Source organism: Hirundo rustica, chromosome 1, assembly GCF_015227805.2.
Source record: "Hirundo rustica isolate bHirRus1 chromosome 1, bHirRus1.pri.v3, whole genome shotgun sequence".
Classification (NCBI taxonomy): Eukaryota; Metazoa; Chordata; class Aves; order Passeriformes; family Hirundinidae; genus Hirundo; species Hirundo rustica.
In genome coordinates this window covers 3196035-3216790 of record NC_053450.1, presented here as the reverse complement: position 1 = coordinate 3216790, position 20756 = coordinate 3196035, and the positions used below count along the sequence as shown (strand labels likewise).

Here is a 20756-nt window from a genome sequence, read left to right as displayed (position 1 = left end):
ACAAATCAGTGAGAAAAAGAGCAAAACACAACAACAGCTTCTGTTAGGAGCGACGACTGCCACTGAGACCCTTGTAATATGGCATTTCCCAGCCAGCTACAAACAAACAGGACACTGGCTTCTAGTAAATAAGGGTTTGTTTTTTCCCAGACAAAAAAAGTGCCCAACAATAGTGGGACCAGCACTGCTCACGGTTCACAGGAAATGCTCACTGTGTCACCATCAGTCTAAGGGCTGCGTGAGGTCACGAGCTACATGGAAGAAAGATTAAGTCACATGCAGCAGTTTCTATTCAAAATCTCTTTTTTGATAAGTTCTATTGGGGGAAAAATAGTTCTTTATAAGCTTAACAATAAGATCTGATATGGGAATAGGATGCTAAGGTCCTATTTTCATTTGTTAGAAATCATCACCTAGAGACTTGTTTATACACTTTAAATAAACACCATACAAATTTCTGAACGAACACAAGAAGCTGTCATGCTCTGCAAATGCTTTCTGTTCCACAATTTCATCCTTGTATAAAAATACTGCATGCTGCTAAAAATATTTCACATTGATCTGTTTAAAACTGCATTGCTTATACAATCTGCTTTGTTTAGACTACTTTTAAGGAGTGTACCAAGCAGAACCAATGCTTGTCAAAAAGCTGTGAAAAAGTTTGAACTCTGGTATCTGTTTTTCATTATACATAAAAACTGTAGGAACCACTGCAAACTCAAACAATTTAGCTTTGGAGGAGCTATATAAGGAGTAGGGGTTTCAGAATAATTTCATAAATTCAGCCAAATATGAATTCCTTTACATTTAAAATAAAAATACAGATTTGCCAGACATGTGTATCTCCCAGATAAACTGCAAACAATCTGCTGTGACACCATGAAACTTTGACCATATATTCTTTGCTTCTTGCTATCTTCCCTCAGATTTTAGGACTTTTAATGGCTTAGAGAGGGACCCCGAGCTGCCAGAGAAACCACACCTGAGCCAACACATGTTGAACCAATGCACTGGGATAGGCCTGACTGGTGGTCTGAGCACTACTGAGGAACAGTCAGGACTTGTACATAGAGTTTGTTGTGCCCATCAGAAACCACATTCGAACTTCTGGATTGAAACAGGAACTCTGACCAACAGGGAAAGGCTAAAAAAAAAGCACAGTAATTTCTCCTGGCGTCCATTACCATGATCTGAGCAATGAGAGTACCAACTTTTAAGAAGGAAATAATTTTAAGGCATTCTTGAAATCAGAGTGTGGTAGCACATGAGACAAGACAGCCTCAAATTTGCACCGCTAATGTGACAGTATCTTACAGCTGCTACAGTGAGAAGAAATGAAGCTTATATAGGACTTGATTTTTAGGTGCAAATTTTGCTCTTCATTCAATGACTCCTGCCCAGCCTGTATAAGGCACTTGCTCAAGCCAAGTGCTTGCTCAGAAGCCACTTGAAGAAGCAGCAAATAGCACAACACTGGTGAAAAACTGACCAATAGCTGTGATCACAGGACTCAATTCAGTTGCAAGAGAGCAGGTGGAAGAACTCAGAACAAAACTGTGAGGTTTTTCATTGCTGCTTAGCTTCCTACTTTAAAATGATTGCCTGGCATTGTCAGGCATCTTGATCAGTGTCTCAGGAACAGCCTACTGCATAAACAGCATCTCAAAACTGTGGCTTCAATCTTCTCACTGGTAAAATTCACATCCTGAAATTCCTCCTGTGCCTGTCGAATCAGAGCTCTTGTGCTTAGCTTGCAACATGCACGAGCTGTCAGCACATATCCACATCTCACAGGCAGGAGTATGTGTGCTCTGCAAGCCAAATGCTGCGGGAACGCAAACATCACCCACTTGCAAGAAGTCTCTCCTCTCCCTCGTCCCCCTCCTGGTTAGCTCCTGTCAGCAGGGATGGCTGCACAAGGGCTGGGATGCTGAGTTCTTGTCTCACTCAGCTGCTCTGGATGATATACAGGGCTGCCTCCTCTGTGCAAACAAGGAATTTTTCGTGGGACACAAGACTGGAGGGATAAAGTGCAATTTCTCCATTGGAGGGGGTTATGGGCACTGAGGAGAGTGATAACCAAGCAAACAAAGAATTCATAGGAAAATTGTAGAGACATAAAAAACATGGCACTGCAAAAACCTGACATCCAAGGGCAATAAAGCAGAAAATTCTTTCCAAAACTACCAGCAGAAGTCAGCTGCAGCCACCCTGGAATGGTCAGGAAAAACCCAGAAGACCAGAGATACACTTTGCAGGGGAGAGGGCTGGGGCAGTGTCTGTCTTCTAGGACAGGAACCTGCTTCCTAAATTGCTGTGATATTCAAATCTCCTACAGCACATTCAGGCCTTTAAAATGTACACACATTCCTGCTTTAGTTACTCCTTATCATAAGTACAGGACTCCAGACAAAATCTGCATCTACATCAGAGAAAGGAACAAATTATTAATAGGAAAATTAAAATTATGACATTAGGTTAGAGATGTAGGCAAACTGACATTTCCTTAAAACTTGTATTTCAAATTTTAGATTTCCTTAGGAGTTGGATGTGAACAAGTCAGCACTGGTACAGCAGAATTAACTTCCAAAAATTTGGAAACTATTTCATGCCATGTCTGCACCTAGGCTAGACCCATCCATTTTGAAAGACCATCTAAACTGGCAATAAAACAAAGCCCTTGCTCTTCAAAGAGCTTCAGTACAGAAATATTAGTGTGGTGTTACACATACAGAGTTCTGGAGGTGTTTTTAAGCTGAAGAAGAGTAAAATCTCCTTCTGGCAAAGCTATTCTGCCTTTTGAAAATCTCTATGAAATAACCTGACAGCAGCAACCACGGTGGGTTAAATAACATTTCTGGAAAATGGAATTAAGGAAATAAGTGACAGGCCTCTTAAAGGATTTCATCATACAGCTCTCCCATTTTCTGTCTCTACTCAATTATTGCTTCTCAACCTCCTACAACTGTCCTCCCCTTCTCATATTTGGCAACTGTGGGAGTCGTCAGTGTTTCATTAAGCTCTGCTGCTGCATGGCTGTTCTGTCAAAGTTGTAGAAAGGTTTATGTGGCTTTCCTGACAATTTCTGGTTTATAACCCAGTTTTATGGTGCTGTGTCAGGAAAGAGAAGCATATGTTAAGAGAAGTGAGCCAAAGGTATGTGTGGAAGGGGGAGAGGGGAAGAAAAAGCCTGGGAACAGCTGAGGTTTGAGGCATCAGAGAGAGAACACATGGGCTGATCTGCAGGCAGGCAAATGTGATTTTCCTTTTAGCATGATCACAAATGCTGTCAAGCATTAGCTTTTAAAGCTTCCATTATTTATTTAAAAATTTCTAACCCTCATACTAGCCTACTTCCACAGAGGTTACCCAAAATAGTTCAGGTAGAACACTGTTTCTAGCTTACTGCCTTTATAACAATCCAGTTTCCTAATTCCTTTTCCAATATTGACACATATGTCTATTACCTGATTTATTTGCTACTCCTGCTGCTGCTGCTGCGGAATCAAAAGCAATGCATATGACCTGCCCTGCTCAAGGAAAGGCCAAAAAATCAACTGCTGTTGTAGATTTTTTTTTTTTTTTCAACTGTAGCTAATTGGCAATTCCGATAGGTTTTACTGAATTATATCCTTATCAAACTCACAGTATGTATTTTTGCCAGGGTACAGTGTAAAGTGCCAGCTTTACTTAAGACAGAAGCTGAACCTTTTATGCTCAAACACTGAGAATGCCAAACAAACTTTGCCCATGCTGCAGCAGGAAAATAAGTGGCAGAGAGAGTAAGGAAACGAAACACTGCCAAAGGTTCCCATCTCCTGCCGAAGCTGATTCACTCAAGTTTTCTAGATTATCTGTGCCATCCTTTTTGGCTCTTGGGAAACTAGTTTTTAACTTTTCTTGCTCTCTCACTTATTAACTTATTTAGAAACATATCACTTTGACACTAATAAGACATTTGCATCACAGAGTTTAATGAGCTGAAACAGAATATAGATTAAATCTGATGCAACTTCCAGTGTGCTGAACCAGCACTAATAATAATAAAAAAATTTTTCTTCCTAACCATCACTGTAGAGCAGTTTTAAGGGTACAACAGTGGTGTCCACATCAAGTAAAAAACCAAAAACTTTCTTCAGTGTTCCAGAAAAACACAGGTTGTGTTACGTAGCATAGAACCACCCAAGGCTGACTTCACAACGTTGGGGTATTTATTCCTAGCCTGTCTCCTGTTGCTGGCCAGTTAAGCAAGCTGCAGACACAGGACTCAAAGGTCACACACGCATCATCAGCATACATTTCCCTTCGCTCCTAAGTGTGTAAATGTGTGCAGGCCCATGTATGAATGCAGCAATCAATAAACTGTTTCATCACACTGATCCTTCCCTCGCCCTTATGGGATATAATTAAAAGGCATCAGCTGTACGCAATGCCCCACTTGGGCTCGGCGCATTACGCAACACTGCAGCACTTCCCGCTCCTCTGGCTGCAAGATTACACATCAATTACTGTGACATGCGTTGCCTGAAGAGATGCAGCATCCCAGTTTATCCAGAGCTCAATAGGGCTTTTCGTCACTGTTTCTAGAATATTGACAAATTTATAAACACAGGACATTGGATTGAATTCCTTGAAAATTCCCAGACACAAGAGGTTCTTATCCACAAGCAAAAAATCTTTCAGCAACCTGTTCCGGTAATCAACAGTGGAGCTTTTGTTCCAGTGATTAACACATTAATACCCTGGAATATGGCTACCTACTTACATGGCTGAGTCAAATCCCAACCGAAAACTCGTGTTAACCCCTAGTTTTTACTCCAAGTAGAGTCAAACCTGAACTGTTAACTCTGGGTATTTAACCAGATTGAAGCAACCCTCCCACCTCCTAAAAAGGTCTGGTCAACAAACAACTTTTCACCTTGAGAACAAGTTTTTAATTAAAATCATATTGGCTTAAGGGAGACCTATTCAATATGGGGCTGCCCAGCAGCACCATGAGGCAGCAGTAGGTGCAGCCTGTGCCCTCCTTGCTCTGGCGCTGATCTGCTCTACAGGGCAAGGAGTTTGTGCTCAAAGGAAGCTTTGAGTACCATTACACACTGCTCGTCCCAGACCTCATGGGGGAGGTGAAAGCCTGATTGACATAATTAAGCAAGGGAAGATGAACAGCAGGGCTAGGCAATCCCAAATGTTCTGGGACTTGCTCATGGCTGAGACTTTTAAACCACCATTGGCAACAAACACTGGGCTAGAAGGCATCATCAAGATATTAATTCCTATTCACTGCAGCAGAAGTTTCCCTCTGTGTCTATTCCACCCCACCAACTCCCAAACCCTGGGGAATCATAAAAGGATCTGGTTCACCCTGCCAAACAAATGACTGGCATATACATAGTCCAGTATGGCATCTGCTCAGTGTATCCAGGAACAGAACTTGAACAAGGAAGGCAAGCAGACCTGAGGGTAGCCAAAAAAGTATTTTTTTGTTGAGCAGGCAGCCAGACAGAATCCGGTCAGCACAATATTTGCGCCCTTGAATTGCAAGCAGCAAAGAAAATAGTTCATTTCCAGGCTCAAGAGTAAAATGCAAGGAGCTTGTCTCTGCATATTGATAAAAATCATTCTTTCCTTCCCCAGTTTTCAGACTTGAATACATGCTTGGAAGTCACATGAAAACAGTGTCTTAAGGAGGTGTTTTTCGGCCTGTATACCCCTGCAGACACCATCTGAGAACCTTTTTATTCCTGGGGATTAGTGACCAGACAGTTGATCTTTACATTTCAGCTAGGATCACATTTTTATAGTCCTTTTAAAGGGTCAGAAGGTGGTGCAGACAGCTCCTTCTATAATCACCCTGGTTGACCCAACAGAAAAAAAAGTAATACCTAATAAAAGTTATAGCTACCCAATATACATTTCATATTCCAAAAGGCTTTTTTCCCCTCAAACTGCCAGAAAACAAAAAAGCTGAATTGATCCTACCTACACTCCTTAGGCCATTAATATCATGCAATCTCCAAGTGCTTTACTTCCCTTTTCAATACTCAAAGCCTCCCAAAAAGGCACCATTCCTGTGACAGGCTTACAAAAAGTGTATTGTTAATTGTTACCACGAAAAATCAACCTTCTGGACTTTCTAAAAGCTTTTGGATCACAGGTTTGTTTATGACAGGAATAAACACTCTGCCTGGGATAATTTTGGTCACAACTGTGCTACTAGGAAGCTCTACCAGAAAGTCAGCAGAGAGTGGTAACACCGCATTTGCTTTTAAATTATTTGCTGTTTTAAAAGTGTTGCTGATGTATATGAATGAATATATAAAGAAATGTGTTGATTCTCCTAACTCATTATTCATTGTTTGCTTTAAAAAAAAACCCCCAAACAGGCAAATTTTGCAAATAACCTATCCTAAGCCCCTAAAGAGAAACTGCATTCCTCTACGCAGTTGCCTTTATTGAGGTTAATACCTCATGTAGCTACATCAAGCGGAACAGAAATCCTATTAGTGCTTTCCCCGTTTACTGCAACAAATGAACAGCGTGTTGGAGTTTGCAGGCACAGTTTTCCACGTACATTGCTCCAGGATAAACACTGCAGTTCACTAGAGGTTGTAACAATCTCTAGATATAAGGATGAGGACTATCAGGCAGAGTTAACTGAGGATTTTCCCTTGCCAAAAAAAAAAAGTGGGTTTTCTCTGTAGATATTCATACTACCAACCTGCCTTGTGGTAAAGCATTATAGAAAACCATCCTCTCAGATGAAAATTTGGGGCTGATAAAAGACAGTGATGGTAGTTATGGAACCTGCCTCAAACTTTCAAACTTTCCTAACTTGCAAGTTTTGGCTTGAACATTAACTTACATGAAACACATTCTATACATTTACAGGGGAGATTTAAAAGCAGAGCTGCTTTCACATTGAGGTCTTCTAAATTCTAATTGATAAAACCCTTGATCTTAGTATTTTGAGATTGCAGGGTCATACTACAGAGTTGCTCTCACAGGAAATTTTAGTAACTAGAGCAGAGTCTCAGGCATCACTCCAAATAACTCACTCGCTGTGTCCCAGAGATGTGGCTCCCCCACCCTCACTCAGCTTTTTAAAAACTATACAACTGCATTTGTATGTGAAAGATAATGAGATCCATGGAGTCCCTTTGCACCAAATAACAGGAATTGATAGTCTGGAATAAAATGTAATAATACAAGATGAATAAGACTTCTTACTGCAGATCCTTACATGTGATCTTTACTCACATGTGTTATGTTGCCCAGTCAGAGAAGCTACATGTGGAAGATTAAGTTTACCAATAAAACCTGAAGTTAAACAACCAGAGCATGACAAGCACAACAGACGGCAAACATTTTCTCTCCAAATGTGCAAATTAGGAAAGTTAGACCCCACTGGGGAGGAAGCAGAACAGAACTCTATTTCAACAACCAGACAAGTATTTTTATTATATTGTGAGATCTAGTTTTCTTTTATATCACTCTGCATGTAATTTTTTCTTGCCATTTAAACTTATAAAAGAATGGAGTAAGTTATATATATACACATATATTTATTATTATATGTTATATATATGTATTATATATATACTTGTATATATATTTATACATATATACAAGCTATATCTAAAGTTACAGGTGCAGCAACACAGCATTATTCAGTCATCCAATGAAGAGTCTGAATAATTTTTAAGATTCAAACCTAAACAATTTGCAAGATTTGGCAATCCTTTCATACCTGACAAAGTTGTACCAAACTCCTCTCCTGAAGGTTACAGCTCAAAAACATTTGAAAACTTATTTTAAACACATTTGCCACATCAACAGGATAGGAATACACAGCGCAGGAAAATAACCTTCCTCTCCAATTATCTCCATAACCTCTGGCACACACTAACTGCTCTCCAGACTGATGGAGTCCCTGGCACAGAATTTATGACGTGTGACTTTGACTGCTTCAGAGAAGGGGGAGCACTTGGTAGACTATTGCTTAATTAAATCACAAAGAAAGAACCACCCTCAGCCTTTTAACTGATTCCATAATCTTATTTTCTCATGCCAACCTCATATATCCTGAAGGCTCCCCCACGCACTTCTTGAGCTTCTCCACTGTTACACAGTGAGACCACACTGGGGGGACTCAGCAAGTCACCGAAGAAGGGGTGTCAACACTGCTGCTCACCACAGGTCTAGCCAGGACCTCTGAGATGTCAGCCACTTTGGGCTTGAAAACTGTGTTTCTGGCATAGTTCTGTTGGTTGTAATGGAAAGGAAAGGAAAGAATTTCTGTTTTAATTTCATACACATGACAGAGTTCCCTTCTGCTGTAATTTAAGGTCAGTAAGCATTATTTGCTTTGTGTTAAAGGGTAAGTTTGGATTGGATATTAGGAAGAAATTCTACCCTGTGAGGCCCTGGCACAGGTTGCCCAGAGAAGCTGTGGCTGCCCCATTCCTGGAAGTGTTCAAGGCCAGCTTGGGAGGAGCTCTGAGCACTCTGGTCTAGTGGAAGGTTCCCAGACCATGGCAGGGGATGGAACTGGATGGTCTTGAAGATCCCAAGCCATTCTTGGGGTTCTGTGTTATAAATGCATTAATATCAGGAATACCTAAACCATTTTTGCTAAAACAGCACATGTAGTGCAGAACCACTAAAGAGGTGATAAACAGACACCAAAGTCTAGCAACCAGAAATTTATTTGGTTAAAGTTTTGCAGAATAATGGCTTAAGGGGAGGAAAAAAAGAGCGTAGTACAGTGCATCTACTCTTCTTTTCTGCCACAGCTTGAAAGAAAACAGCAGATCAGATATTTCAGTGACATCCAATTGCTGCATAAATTGTTTAAATTGCAGCTGAGTATGATAAACAATCATTTTGAAGTCACCTGATGCAGGCCATGTAAGACAGCAGGTATGCCTGCAATGGCTCTTCTTTGCCAGAAAATGTCTGGCTTGGTCGGACACTGACTCTGACCTTCCAAATCAGGCAAAGAAAACAAAATGAATACCACAACTGTCTCCACTACAACTAATTAACCCCAGTAAACAATCATTTATCTGAATACCTGAGACACTTTGGTTTTAATTCATGAAGATTTTTCCCAGAGTGCCCAAGTTTAATACTAGTTTTAGAATATGTAATTTGATATTTATTTTCCTGCCACCTAGATGAACTCTTAAGGGCATGAACTTGATCTCTGTTCTCCAAAGAAATACTTTACTTTCTAGAAGTGTCCAACATTTGTAAGAGGTATTAAAACACTTCCAGATCAAGAGCTCATTTAAAGCAGGATATTTTTGGAATTTGCAGATTATCCTGGGGGAGGGGGGAAAGCTCAATTCTGATAGACTGAATTATTGAAAGACCATTGTTTACAGAGCAGCACAACTGATAAAAACAGGAAACACATAGAAAATGATTCAGCTCTGTTTATCACTTGAGCCAGAAAGAACAGGCACTGGGATTCAGGGGAGGATAGAAATTCAAGGTGAAGATGATCGGAGCAGAAGTCATACAAAATGTACTGGCATAATAAAAGCAATTGCATTGCCTCATGATGGGAGACTTGCCAGAGACAAAGCTGATACCAAGGACAGAACCAGGCCACTGTATGGACTGAGCCTTTCTGTTGATCCTTCCCTGTATCAGCACCTCCATGGGGAAAAGTATTCTTGCCCTGGAAGTGTGTTAAGACATTTTTGAGTGGAGTGTGGAAGCTCTCTCCTCACATGGAGCACTCCCAAAAGCCTGGAAAGACGGCACCTAACTTTGCTGTTGAAAACTGTAGCCCAGCAGTCACCATTCCCTAAAAATAATAGAAACGGATTCAAAATCTTTCATTTACATGCTCTGCATCTACCAGATTGCAAAAAATTCACCTGGAGGTTCCAACTGAAGATCACCAAATGTTAACGGAGTTGGGTTCATCTATTTTTGGAAAAATCTGCATCTGGGCTGCTCTGTACCCAGCTACTCAAGTCTTCAAGGAGAGGAAGATGTTTATGGAGTTACATGAGCTATAGGAGATTTATCCAAATCAATGCAGACAATCCATAACATGGATTTTCCCTACTTAGTTAAATGGACTTGTATTAAATATTACCAAACTGAATCAGTAGCACAAAGCATTTCCAATAATTTCTTGCAAAACAGCCTTCAGGAAGTACAACTGAAACCTCCCAACTGTTGTTTGGTGAAAAGAGGATGATTAAATGGGGTCCCAGAGGGGCTTCACAACAGAAAAACTCCTGCAACAAGCACACAGGAGACTGAGGAGAACAAAGCTCAAGTGGTTGCTGCTCTGACAATCCCGTATTAAAGCATTACGAGCTGGCCTGCTGACACTCATTTCATTTCCAAAGTGGTTTTAATTCTATTTCCTTGAAAAGTAAGACTCCTGTTCACTAAGGAGGTCCCAGCTATTCCCTTTTCATAACCTGTCTCACAGTTCACATTCAACAGAAACCCACTGAGGTAAGCTGTGGGGTTGCCAGTTCCAATGCTGGGCATCCAAATCTCAGTTCTGCATCTGCAAGTCTCTGCCACCAGAACCCCATCCAAGAGCAGAAAGGTTTCTTTTTACAGTAAAGAACAGGCAATTGCCTGCTGGAAAATTGCCCTGGTAGCAATTACTTTGTAATAAGGAGCATGGCAGCACTATCATGTTTCACCTGTTACCGCTATGGCAAAGTTACCTCTTGGTCAGAGCTGAGGGTCAAACTCAAATTCTGAGCAGAAAAACTCAGGCATGTACATTCAAGGCTCCTGACATCCTGTTCCAGATGAGGGAGTTTAGACAGAAGCATAAAGAGATGTGGGGCATGTGGGTGGAAAGCAGATTAGGAGGAAGGGTTTAGGCTAAGAAAGACATTGCATAAATATGTGTTTAAAACCACTCAATTTTAGCACATTTCCAGGAGGCCAAAGTCTGTCCCTGCTTCTACTCACAGGACATCTTCATAAAAATCCAGAGATCCTGCAGTTCCTTTATTCCTATCTGCACTCATTTCTATTCTAGAACCACCCTTGAAAGCAGCAGAAAGGTTTGCCTTGAGTCTCACAACAAGATGGGTCTGGTACGTGTGAAAGGAAAGGATTTCAAGGCAATTTGGTGACCCAGTGATAAGAGAGATGTAAAAACCCTGCTAATAATTCTTAATTCTAATTAAACAAAAATTCTTCTGAAAAAAAGAATTTAATGCTATGGGCTGATATGAAAATTAAAATTTTAAAAAATGCTTTAATTTAATATAGTCCCATACACAGTTCACCACTATTACTTTCTTGCAATGATGAGTCCTTATTTCTGTGCTTTACTAGATCTTTGGCTAGGAGAAAAGTAATTTGGGAAAGAAGGAGAACAGAGATCTCAAAGTACACTTAAGTCATACCAAACAGTTTAGCCTCTCCTAACCTTTGGCTACTCTAGATAAAAAGTAGGCAGCATGCTGGACAGGAAATATTTACAGGTAGGAAGAAGCAGCTACAAAAGGATAGAGACGTACATTTCCTTCTTAGAGAGTGATTACTTCTGGAGGCTTCAAGCTCTTCTGACAAATCACAGACTAAAATTCTATTGCTGCAGAAAAAAAGTATTTGAAAAACAGAGGTGATAGTGAAATCAAAATTTGCTTTTAAACCTCCACTCTTCGCTGACAGCATGCATTTTTACAGTTTGCTTTACCCTCCACTGTGCTGCTTCTATCAGCCCACAGTTTTCAGACCTGTTCACATTTCTTGTGTCATACACTGGTCACTTGCTCTAAACTTAGACCACACAAACTCTTAAAATGAAAACTTCTGAGGATTCAAAGAGTGTGCACTCAACAGTTTTTAATGTTAACATTCTTTATGCTAGAGGGAAAAAAAAACCCCGAACTACATCAACATTCCCACAGTACACAGTTAAAAGTTCAAGGAATTCTGTCAAAGATTTAAGAATGGGAAAAAGCAGCACCATAATAAGTATTAATTTATTTTAGAAGTAGCTTCTCCAGCAAACCTAATTCAGCAAATAAAGGGAACAAAAAGTTACCTACTCGTAAGTAGTAATAGGAAACATATTTCATGCTATGGGAGAAGCCTCTGAAGCCATTTGCACACAACTTCCCTCTCCTAGAAAGGCTTTTCATCCAAATTCACAGTCTGTAGGACCCTAGAGCCAGCAGGAATCCTCACATTACCCAGCTGAAAATCTGCCATGCATTATCAGTGGTGCCTCTGAAGGCCAGATCCAGTGTTATTTAAAGAAAAACAGAACATTGATATAAAAAATGCTGTAAGGAACAGCTATTGCACAACTGCCAAACCACATGGCATTTGCCTTCATATGGAAATAAAGCACATGCTCCTAAACTGCCCGAAGGATTAAAAATCTTAACAGTTCCATGGCATCTTTCTTTTAAAAGGGCTGTAAATATATCTTTAACCAAACCTTCCACTAAGGGCTATCTGTATTCAAAATCTGTGCTACTATTGCTTCGAGGTCAAAAGATATTTTATGTAAGAGTGAAACATGATACGAAAGCCTGACTTGCTTGTTAGTTTTTAAAAAGTACAGTAAAATTAGTCTTACACAACCCCTTAGTGGGCATAAAATTAGTCAATAAGCAAAAAAAGATGAGTGGGGAGGTTTTATAGAGCGATTAACATGTGCCTCAGGCACAGTATTTGCAGTCTTATACATTCTACCACATGAGATGTGAATACAAACTTTACATGATCTTACAGACTAAAGCTAACGAGGCTGAAAAAAGGATTTAATTGTTTATTACTCCAGGTTTTCTGGATCCACTGTATATTCAATTCTTGCCCTCAGGTTAGCTGTGTTACAGCCCTCTCCATACAGGTCAGCTCTCAAGCCATTAATTCCTCCAAAGAGAAAATCAGATCCTTCAAGTCACTCCCAGCATCAAATGCAGCCATGCCTGGGAGCATGGATGCAGCTGGACTGAAGAGGAATTTAACTCTGGGAGTCAAAGGACAGGCTATAGTGACTCAGTTTCTTTGTGGTAAGACAAGGTAAGGTAGGACACAGCTGAAATAGAAAGGACAGCTTTGCAGAAAGGCAGTTAAAAATACACAACCTTAATGTAACCTCTGGCAGAGATGACAAACTCAACTACTCGAGCTGAGCTGAAATAGACTCTGCCGCTTGGTGTTGAAGAGCTTCCTCCATCTGCAAGAGGCTTTCCAGCCACTCAGCTCCTTTTCACTTAAATTATAGGCAGCCTCTAACAGCCCATCCAACCCTTTGCTCCCCTCTTCCCCAAGAGATCTTTCAGGTTTTTAGATTTCCTTTGATCTCAGGCTTAGCCTTAGGAAGGCTCTATGCTTCCACATGGAATTGAGTCAGCAATTGATACCTTAATTCCTTTGAAGAAACAGACCTAGGAGCCAATTCATCTCTAACATTTCATGCTTGGTTTCTAAATAACATCTCCATGATCTCCCTTTACCTACAAGCATTCTTCTCAGGCAGGTTATCAACACTACCTTTCAATGGAGAGAGTCTCTACTGCAAACTAAAAGAGTTCACTCAGGAATATTGAATCTCTTCTGCATAATGAGCTCTCAGCTACCACAGATTTCTCAGAATCAGCAGCTTGAATTATTGCTTAACACACTTTTTCCATACTGGCAATTTCACATGAACTAGTTTTCAAGATCTTTATGCGCAGTCTGCTAAGCTTTAGGCTGGATGAATTTTGAATGTTTGATAATTATTTTTTTAATGAGATACTATATCTAAATGCTTTAGCTGTAAAATAACAACCCAATCCCCTGAACAGCTTTCCTAAACATATGATCTAATGAGAGAAATAATTTTCAAACAAAAATAATCTATAGTATTCTGCTCTGTGCAACTCAGCCTTTCTTTTTAGTAAAATCTAATAACTAGCAGTGAAATACTCAATTTTCAGAAATTCTATTCTTCAATGTTATTGCCTAAAAACACTAATGCTCAAGGTTAAGCTTAAAATGGCCAACTTCAATATTTAATGTTAGACTAGCCAATGTTTACTACAAGAGCCCATTAACTCTCACAGTAAAACAAAGTGATGCCATCACAGAGAGGCACTCAGATATGAAATGCATAAAAACCACAGCTATTCCTGCAGCACACCAGACAAACATACCTAAATTTAAGTGCCTTTATAAAGGTAAGCAGCACATGTAAACTCATTTTCCTTATGTCTCCTTATGAAACTATGTAAATGTACATAGACACTTTTAAAGAGCATCAGTGCAATATATTTAATTTATGCAGGAGAATGAGGAACAGCCCTGGTGCTGACAGTCACTTCTGTGCCTATTAACTATTCATAAAAAACTCAATAGCATTGAAAGAGCCTTTGAAGCGACAGTAAAGGCTTGACAAAGCTTTTATCATATTAAATATAAAATGTGAAATTTCATGTTTACAGCTACCACTACTCATTAGTCAGACAGTGAGTTCTTCATGCTGAAAAGTAGCAGCCACCCCAAGCCACAAAATACAGATTTTTTACTTCCATAGTCCTAACAGGTACATGGATCCCACCTTCCAGAAGAACTAAAATTGATTTACATCTTTAATTCAAACAAAATTTTAGTTTTAATACAGAAATAATCTGAAACTACCATGCTATGCATTTATTAATGGTTTAAAGTGTTATTAACAGAATTAATGTATTGTGATTTCACTAAAAAAGTTTCTTCAAAGAACAGTTTCTCCAAGTTTACACCACACCAGTCTTTGGTTTCTCCTCCTTTTGCTTTTATCCAAGTAAAATCCCGTGCAAAATAATTTTATCATGTATCTAAATCTCCCATGAACTTATGAAATGGGGATGATTTTAGAGGCTTAATCCTTAGAAGCCAAGTTTAATGATGGAAGAAAATACACTGTCATTTATAAACAATAGCAGAGATTTTAATTCCCTCTCACAGATAAGAAGCATTAAATGCCAGATGTTTCAGAAGACAAAGGCCTCCTCCTCCTGCTCCTATGGAATATGCAGTTTATGTGCAGGGGAATCAAACAGCAGTGTTAATACTCAAGAATAACATGAATCACTCAGTTTCTCAAAACCCTTGGACTCATGAAGAAGTAAAACTTAAGTTCTGAAGGTGCTGAAAGCTTATTTTCTTATAAAATTTAATGCTGGTTGGGAGAAACTGTTAACCAAAAAGGTTAATAGAGATCTTTAGAGATTATAACTTCTGCTAGTGTCAACTAATATAATTTCATCTGGCCTCTGAATGGAATTCTCATATGTGGCATTATTTTACATTGTTTGAATTCTCAACAAGTTCACCACTTCATTTTGAATTCTTAAGCTGCAGATACTGAGAAATTAAAGAACAAGCTGGAATTTAAAAAAAACCCCATATGATATATATTTGGCTTGTATTTGTTGCTAGGCTACCAAAGCCCAGTTATAACTACAAGGCTGTTATAGATTTCCAGCTGCATTTCTGACCTAGCAATATAACATCAATTATAGCAATAGAGACAATGATTCAAGTCAGAAATCGGAACTTCAGTAGGGGTGCAGTAACCTGGTGCTTCAGCACCTTTCCAATTCACAGCATGCATTGCGTCAAAGAGCTTTCATTGATGCTTTTGAGTTCTCTTGCTAAGATTTCAGAACATCAGGAAATTTAAACACGAGTTCAATTGCCACTGAACTGCAAAGGGACCATCTGAGTGACCATCTCCTTCAGCTGATAAAATCTTGTGGGTTACAGAACAAGCAGGACAGGTTGGTCATCTGCCAAATCATAACTACACCTCTGATCCAGGGTACTCAAACTGCAAAGAAAGTCAAATACCTGCAAGCAGAGGGTGTGTAACACCATATTAATGTTCCTAAGTTTTCATGGTGGTATCTGATAAGAATCTCAGATTATTTCAGCGACCAAAGTTTTCCCAGGTACAAAAAAGCACAAGCACACACTGTAAAGTTTAATTGTTAATATTCAACACACTCTGTGAAGAGTCATCTTTTTTTTTGGATCCCCAAAAGGCTTCTTGTTCTTCAGTGTATTATAAGCAAAATTGGTTGAGTCACCACACTTCCCCAGGTGCCAATTCTCAAATATAGTTTTGAACCAATTTAATCTCACAGAAATTGATCTTTGCTTTTACTAACACAAGAAGCAAAGGGAATACTACATCAGTTCAACAGCTATATTGCAACCCCCTCCAGTGAGGAATAAATATAGCTCATGCTGAGGCAGACAGATGTTGAGGCTGATAAAGGTAAACAGAACCATGTAAGAGGTAATTAACAAAGAGGCCAGATAAGTCACCCGTGAATAACTTAACCCTTCAGTGAATCCAACATTGTTTTTAGCCCTGTTCAGGGCACAGGAGGCAAGCAGAAAAATTTCAATTAGCTCCCAAAGCATTAACATTTGTAACTGCTCCCTCCATTTCCGTCTCTGTGGCTCGGAACATCATTGCTGCATTCCCACAGACTTTGACCATCGCTTTGTCAATTTGCAGCTTTTCTAGAAATGGGAGCCCTCTTCTTCCCCCAAATCCCAACGTTATTTTGATCACTGGGGTTAGGGAAGGAAGGAAAGAGGTATTTCTCAATTATCTGAAGGAAACAGCTACAAAAGCTCACAAAAGAAATGTAAACTGGAAGACGGGTCAGTAATTAAGAGAATGGTTTATTTATACTGTCTGACCTTACCCTATGGTAAGGTAAAGTCAGTTTAGCCAGCCATACATTTTAATCATCCAAATGCCAGCACAAACAAAGCAAACAAAAACGTCACTTACAAAACCAGGGATCTTCTCCATGCAAAGCAGGACGCAAGTTTTTAAGTTTATGGTAGACAATTACTGAATCAGTGCTGCCAGTACAAGAGACTGAAGCCTCTAAATCTCAACTTACCCAAAAGGGAAAATCTCAGAACAAGTTATGAATATTACAAACATTCCTAGATGAAGCTGTATGTGCTTTATTTAGCAAGTCAGGTTGATCAGAAAAGCTGGTTTTTTGGAGCTTTTTAGATTCTGTTTTAACTATGCAAACAATAGATCCATGAAGACCATCTGAGGAGCTCTAAAAATTAAAATTTTCAGGAAAACATAGAGGCTTAATTCATCAGCATCTCCCATGGCACTAACTGCATTGATTATTCACTCAAAATAAACCAAGTAGCAATTTCATATGAAAACACATTTTTAACGGCAGAAAGACTGCATGAAAGGATTTGTACATCACAAGTTGAATCTAAAATGCCTTTTTCTCATGTCAAACAAACAATCCCTGCCCATGTGTTTCATTCAAGATGCTAACCGGGAAATTTTTAAACAGTGTTGTAAATAGTATTCATTGAACATTATTATTTAGTTGGTTGAGTGCTTCTGTTTGGCCACAGCTGAGCAAGCTGTAAGGTAAGCCAACCTGCACAGGTAAGCCAAAACAAACATATAATACACAAATATATAGACAATTATACAGTGCACACACATGGTTGGTTTACTCCTCACTCAGTCTGGCATTGTCATTTCGTGTTGTTTAATATTTTCTGATATGATTGACAAATTTCTGCATTTGATAACAGTAACATCAGATTACCGTTAATAACGTGATCAGTTTATTTGAAACCTAATGACAATACTCACCATGAAATTTAACACTGCCTACCCCACTAAACCCCACCATTCCCCCATAATCATCTAAGGCTATTGGTATTATAGTTTATTCATGTGTATTTGTATCCTATAAACTGTGGATTAATCACACAAAACAAGACTCTCTAGTGGTTAGAAATAAGTGGTAGTTCACTGGCAAAAATAATTTATTTAACTGTTTAGGTATTCTAAAGTACTCCAACCTGAACTATTTCTCCAGAAATTAAAAAATGCTTCACTGCAATCCTTCATACCCCAGTACGGTTTCTAGTTTTGAGAACACTTACCTTGCAGTATAGAATTTTAGAATTAAATCAGGTTACATTTTTTACAGAGGGTAGCAATATTAGAAGATGAATGCATGTAGAAGGGCTTCCCATTTAAACATGATCACACAGCTGAATCTGTGCTACAGACACTAAGGAAAAAACCCAAACTCTTTTTTACCTTGCGTACCTTCACTTGGCAGACGCATCTTCACTTTTTGCCTGGCTTCAATCAATGCAGAAATACATAGAAAGCTTTGACTCACAGAAATAATAATTACTTACCAATTTGTAACAATACAGGTGTTACCAAAGCTGTCTCCATGGCATAACAAAATTCTCTGCCAAACATTACTGCACCATGCATCACCCACAGGCGTATCGGTATCCGGTCTATGGATCCTTCACTAATGGTCTCCTCCCTACTTTCATTCTCCTTGTTTTCTGGTTTCTGAAGCTGTGCCACAGGTAAATCTTGAACTTGCATAGATTCCGAGTCAGCATTCTGAGGAGCCATTTTCATTACCATAAAAATATATATATATTTGTTATAGCTCTATAAATAATACTACCATAACTCCACAAACAAGTTAGGGCGTCTTCTCTTTCAGCTTCTGTTCCTCAGGCAAGCAATGCTTTTATTCCTCTTGTACAAACAGGTAATCTTGCAACTTCTTGTATACATATGAGACATTAAGAATGAAAAGCTATTTGGTAGGAATTTCAACATATGGCTTGCTGGTTTACTGTGAGTTAGAGTTAAAAATCCATAATTGCCATTCAGTTAATACCAGTTTCATAATTATTATTGAAGAAGTGCTGAAGTTGTTATTCGTGCTACACAGAGGTGGAAAGGCGACACAAAGAGGTGCTCCACTGTTAATCCCCATCGAGTGGCTGATTAATCTGCAACAAAAAGCAAGCATTTAAAAATTCAATAGGATTTTTCAGGATATTGTGTCCCCCCCCTTAACCATATAACCTATTTCCTGCTTCATGCTTTCCATTGTCCTTGCCTAGCATAGGGTCCTTTATTCCACGTTCCCTCCTACCTCTGCACTTTCCATTGAAAAGCAGTTGTGCCTTGTATTTAAATGATGCTTTACTGTACTCCAGTTCCTCTGGTTTGTGGTCCCACACAAAGCCACAGAAGAATGTCAGGGTACTTGTCCAAGATCCTCAGAACACCGAGCACAAGACTAAATTCTGGGAAATTTAAAGCAGGTTGCATTTCAGAAAAAGCTTAGGATATTCCAGTTCTATGCCAGGAAGATGATTCATCAATTACCATGGTCACACAGACATCTCCATTTAGACTTTTGGAAGCTGCAAGTTACTTTGCAGTAACTATCACACCATTTTATACTGAAAATATTTCTCAAGGAAGCATGAGCAAAATAAACTGTGATGAATATAACTAAGGATTGATATTAACATATTTAAACTTTAATGAAGATATACACAGCATATGAATTCATGTTCTTTCTGCACAGAAGACCAGAGCATCTTACTCCCAACTCCTATGAGGCTGCTGAAATTTGTGAAAGCAGAATGGTACGATATATTCCACATCAAAATTACTAAAATATATTCTAACCAGGTAAGACAAGTTTCTTCTGTACCTTCCCCTCCTTTGTGCCATAGACAAAATCTAAGCAGATGTACAAATACTGCGCCATGTCAATCAAAATGTGTTTAAGCACTTAGAAGAAAACTAAGCACCTTATAAAAAGTCAGACACCATGAAGTTTATATTAGAAGGATGCATATTTACATCTCTGCACACAGGGTGACTGAGCTGTGACCCCAGGACAAAACTCCTCAGGGATATGGTTTCATGAAATGCTGGCTCTGGCAGCAAAGTAGAAGTTCCCATGCTGCAATTCCCTCTCTTCAGTTGTGGCAACAAAAACGCTTTGTGGGCTTGAGCATACACCAGGTCATTAAGTGGTGAGCCTAAAACTGAGCCTTAGGAAACAGATGTCATGTTCTGTGTTTAAAGCACATCACAAGAGCAGCTCTGTTTCGGTGCGACCTGAGACACTGTTCTACTAAAAGTGCATCATGAGAAGACCATCTCGAGCACTCCCTCCTGCTGACGCCCTCCTTCAAGCTGTTTATTGTACATATTTTGTTCAATTCAATAGCATCTTTTCTGGTCCACATCTTTTCTTCTTCCAAGCTTCCCAAGATTACTGGAATTCTCACACTGGATCGCCTCAACAACAAACTAACACTAAAATTTTATTTTGAGCTGGACAAACCTTTAAATTCCATGAGAAAGTTAAAATACCTTACTGTAACTAACTAGTTCTAGAAACCAAGTTTTAAGTTCAAGGTTTTTTCTATAAGCATTAAATAGCTCAGGGGGAAAAAAAAAAAAAAAAAAAAAGACTTGGAAAGCACTTCTCTACCCACTCAGAATTAACAGAAATTAAGATGTAAGTAGTTTATCATAAATGTAAAGTACTCTGTGTATTAAAAAAACACATCCACCTTACATAACACAAGTTCTGAGTGAGTAAAGCCTACAAAATACATGTTCCAGAGTAGGAGCAATTATTTTAATAACAGACTAGTCATAAAGTGTTTAACTGCTGGCAGACTCATACATCATGACATTCACTAGAATTTCAAGTACACACGTTAGCTCTTATTATCCAAAAATCGGCAGAACATATATGTTGCATTATAGACTGAGGGTCATGGATTACTCTCCTGCAAAATTCGGCTTTAAAGTCTCTACTGTTTCTTCACACCTGATTTCCCCTCCTGTGAAGGATTTGATTCCCTTTCCCTAAACACCTCCCTCCACATTCAGTTCCAGGATGAGGCACTGAGAG

The 20756-nt window shown here is 39.2% G+C and overlaps 1 protein-coding gene across 6 annotated transcripts in view; it reads right to left on the bottom strand.

Moving 5' to 3' along the window:
- Positions 1-20756, bottom strand: part of SLC45A4 (solute carrier family 45 member 4) — a 79898-nt gene that overhangs the window by 12715 nt on the left and 46427 nt on the right. For all 6 annotated transcript variants that reach the window (XM_040063081.2, XM_040063025.2, XM_040063072.2 and 3 more), the window contains one exon: positions 18199-18819. In XM_040063081.2, the coding sequence (XP_039919015.1) occupies positions 18199-18442 (244 nt within the window). In that variant the 5' untranslated portion in view covers positions 18443-18819. The remainder of the gene's footprint in view (positions 1-18198; positions 18820-20756) is intronic.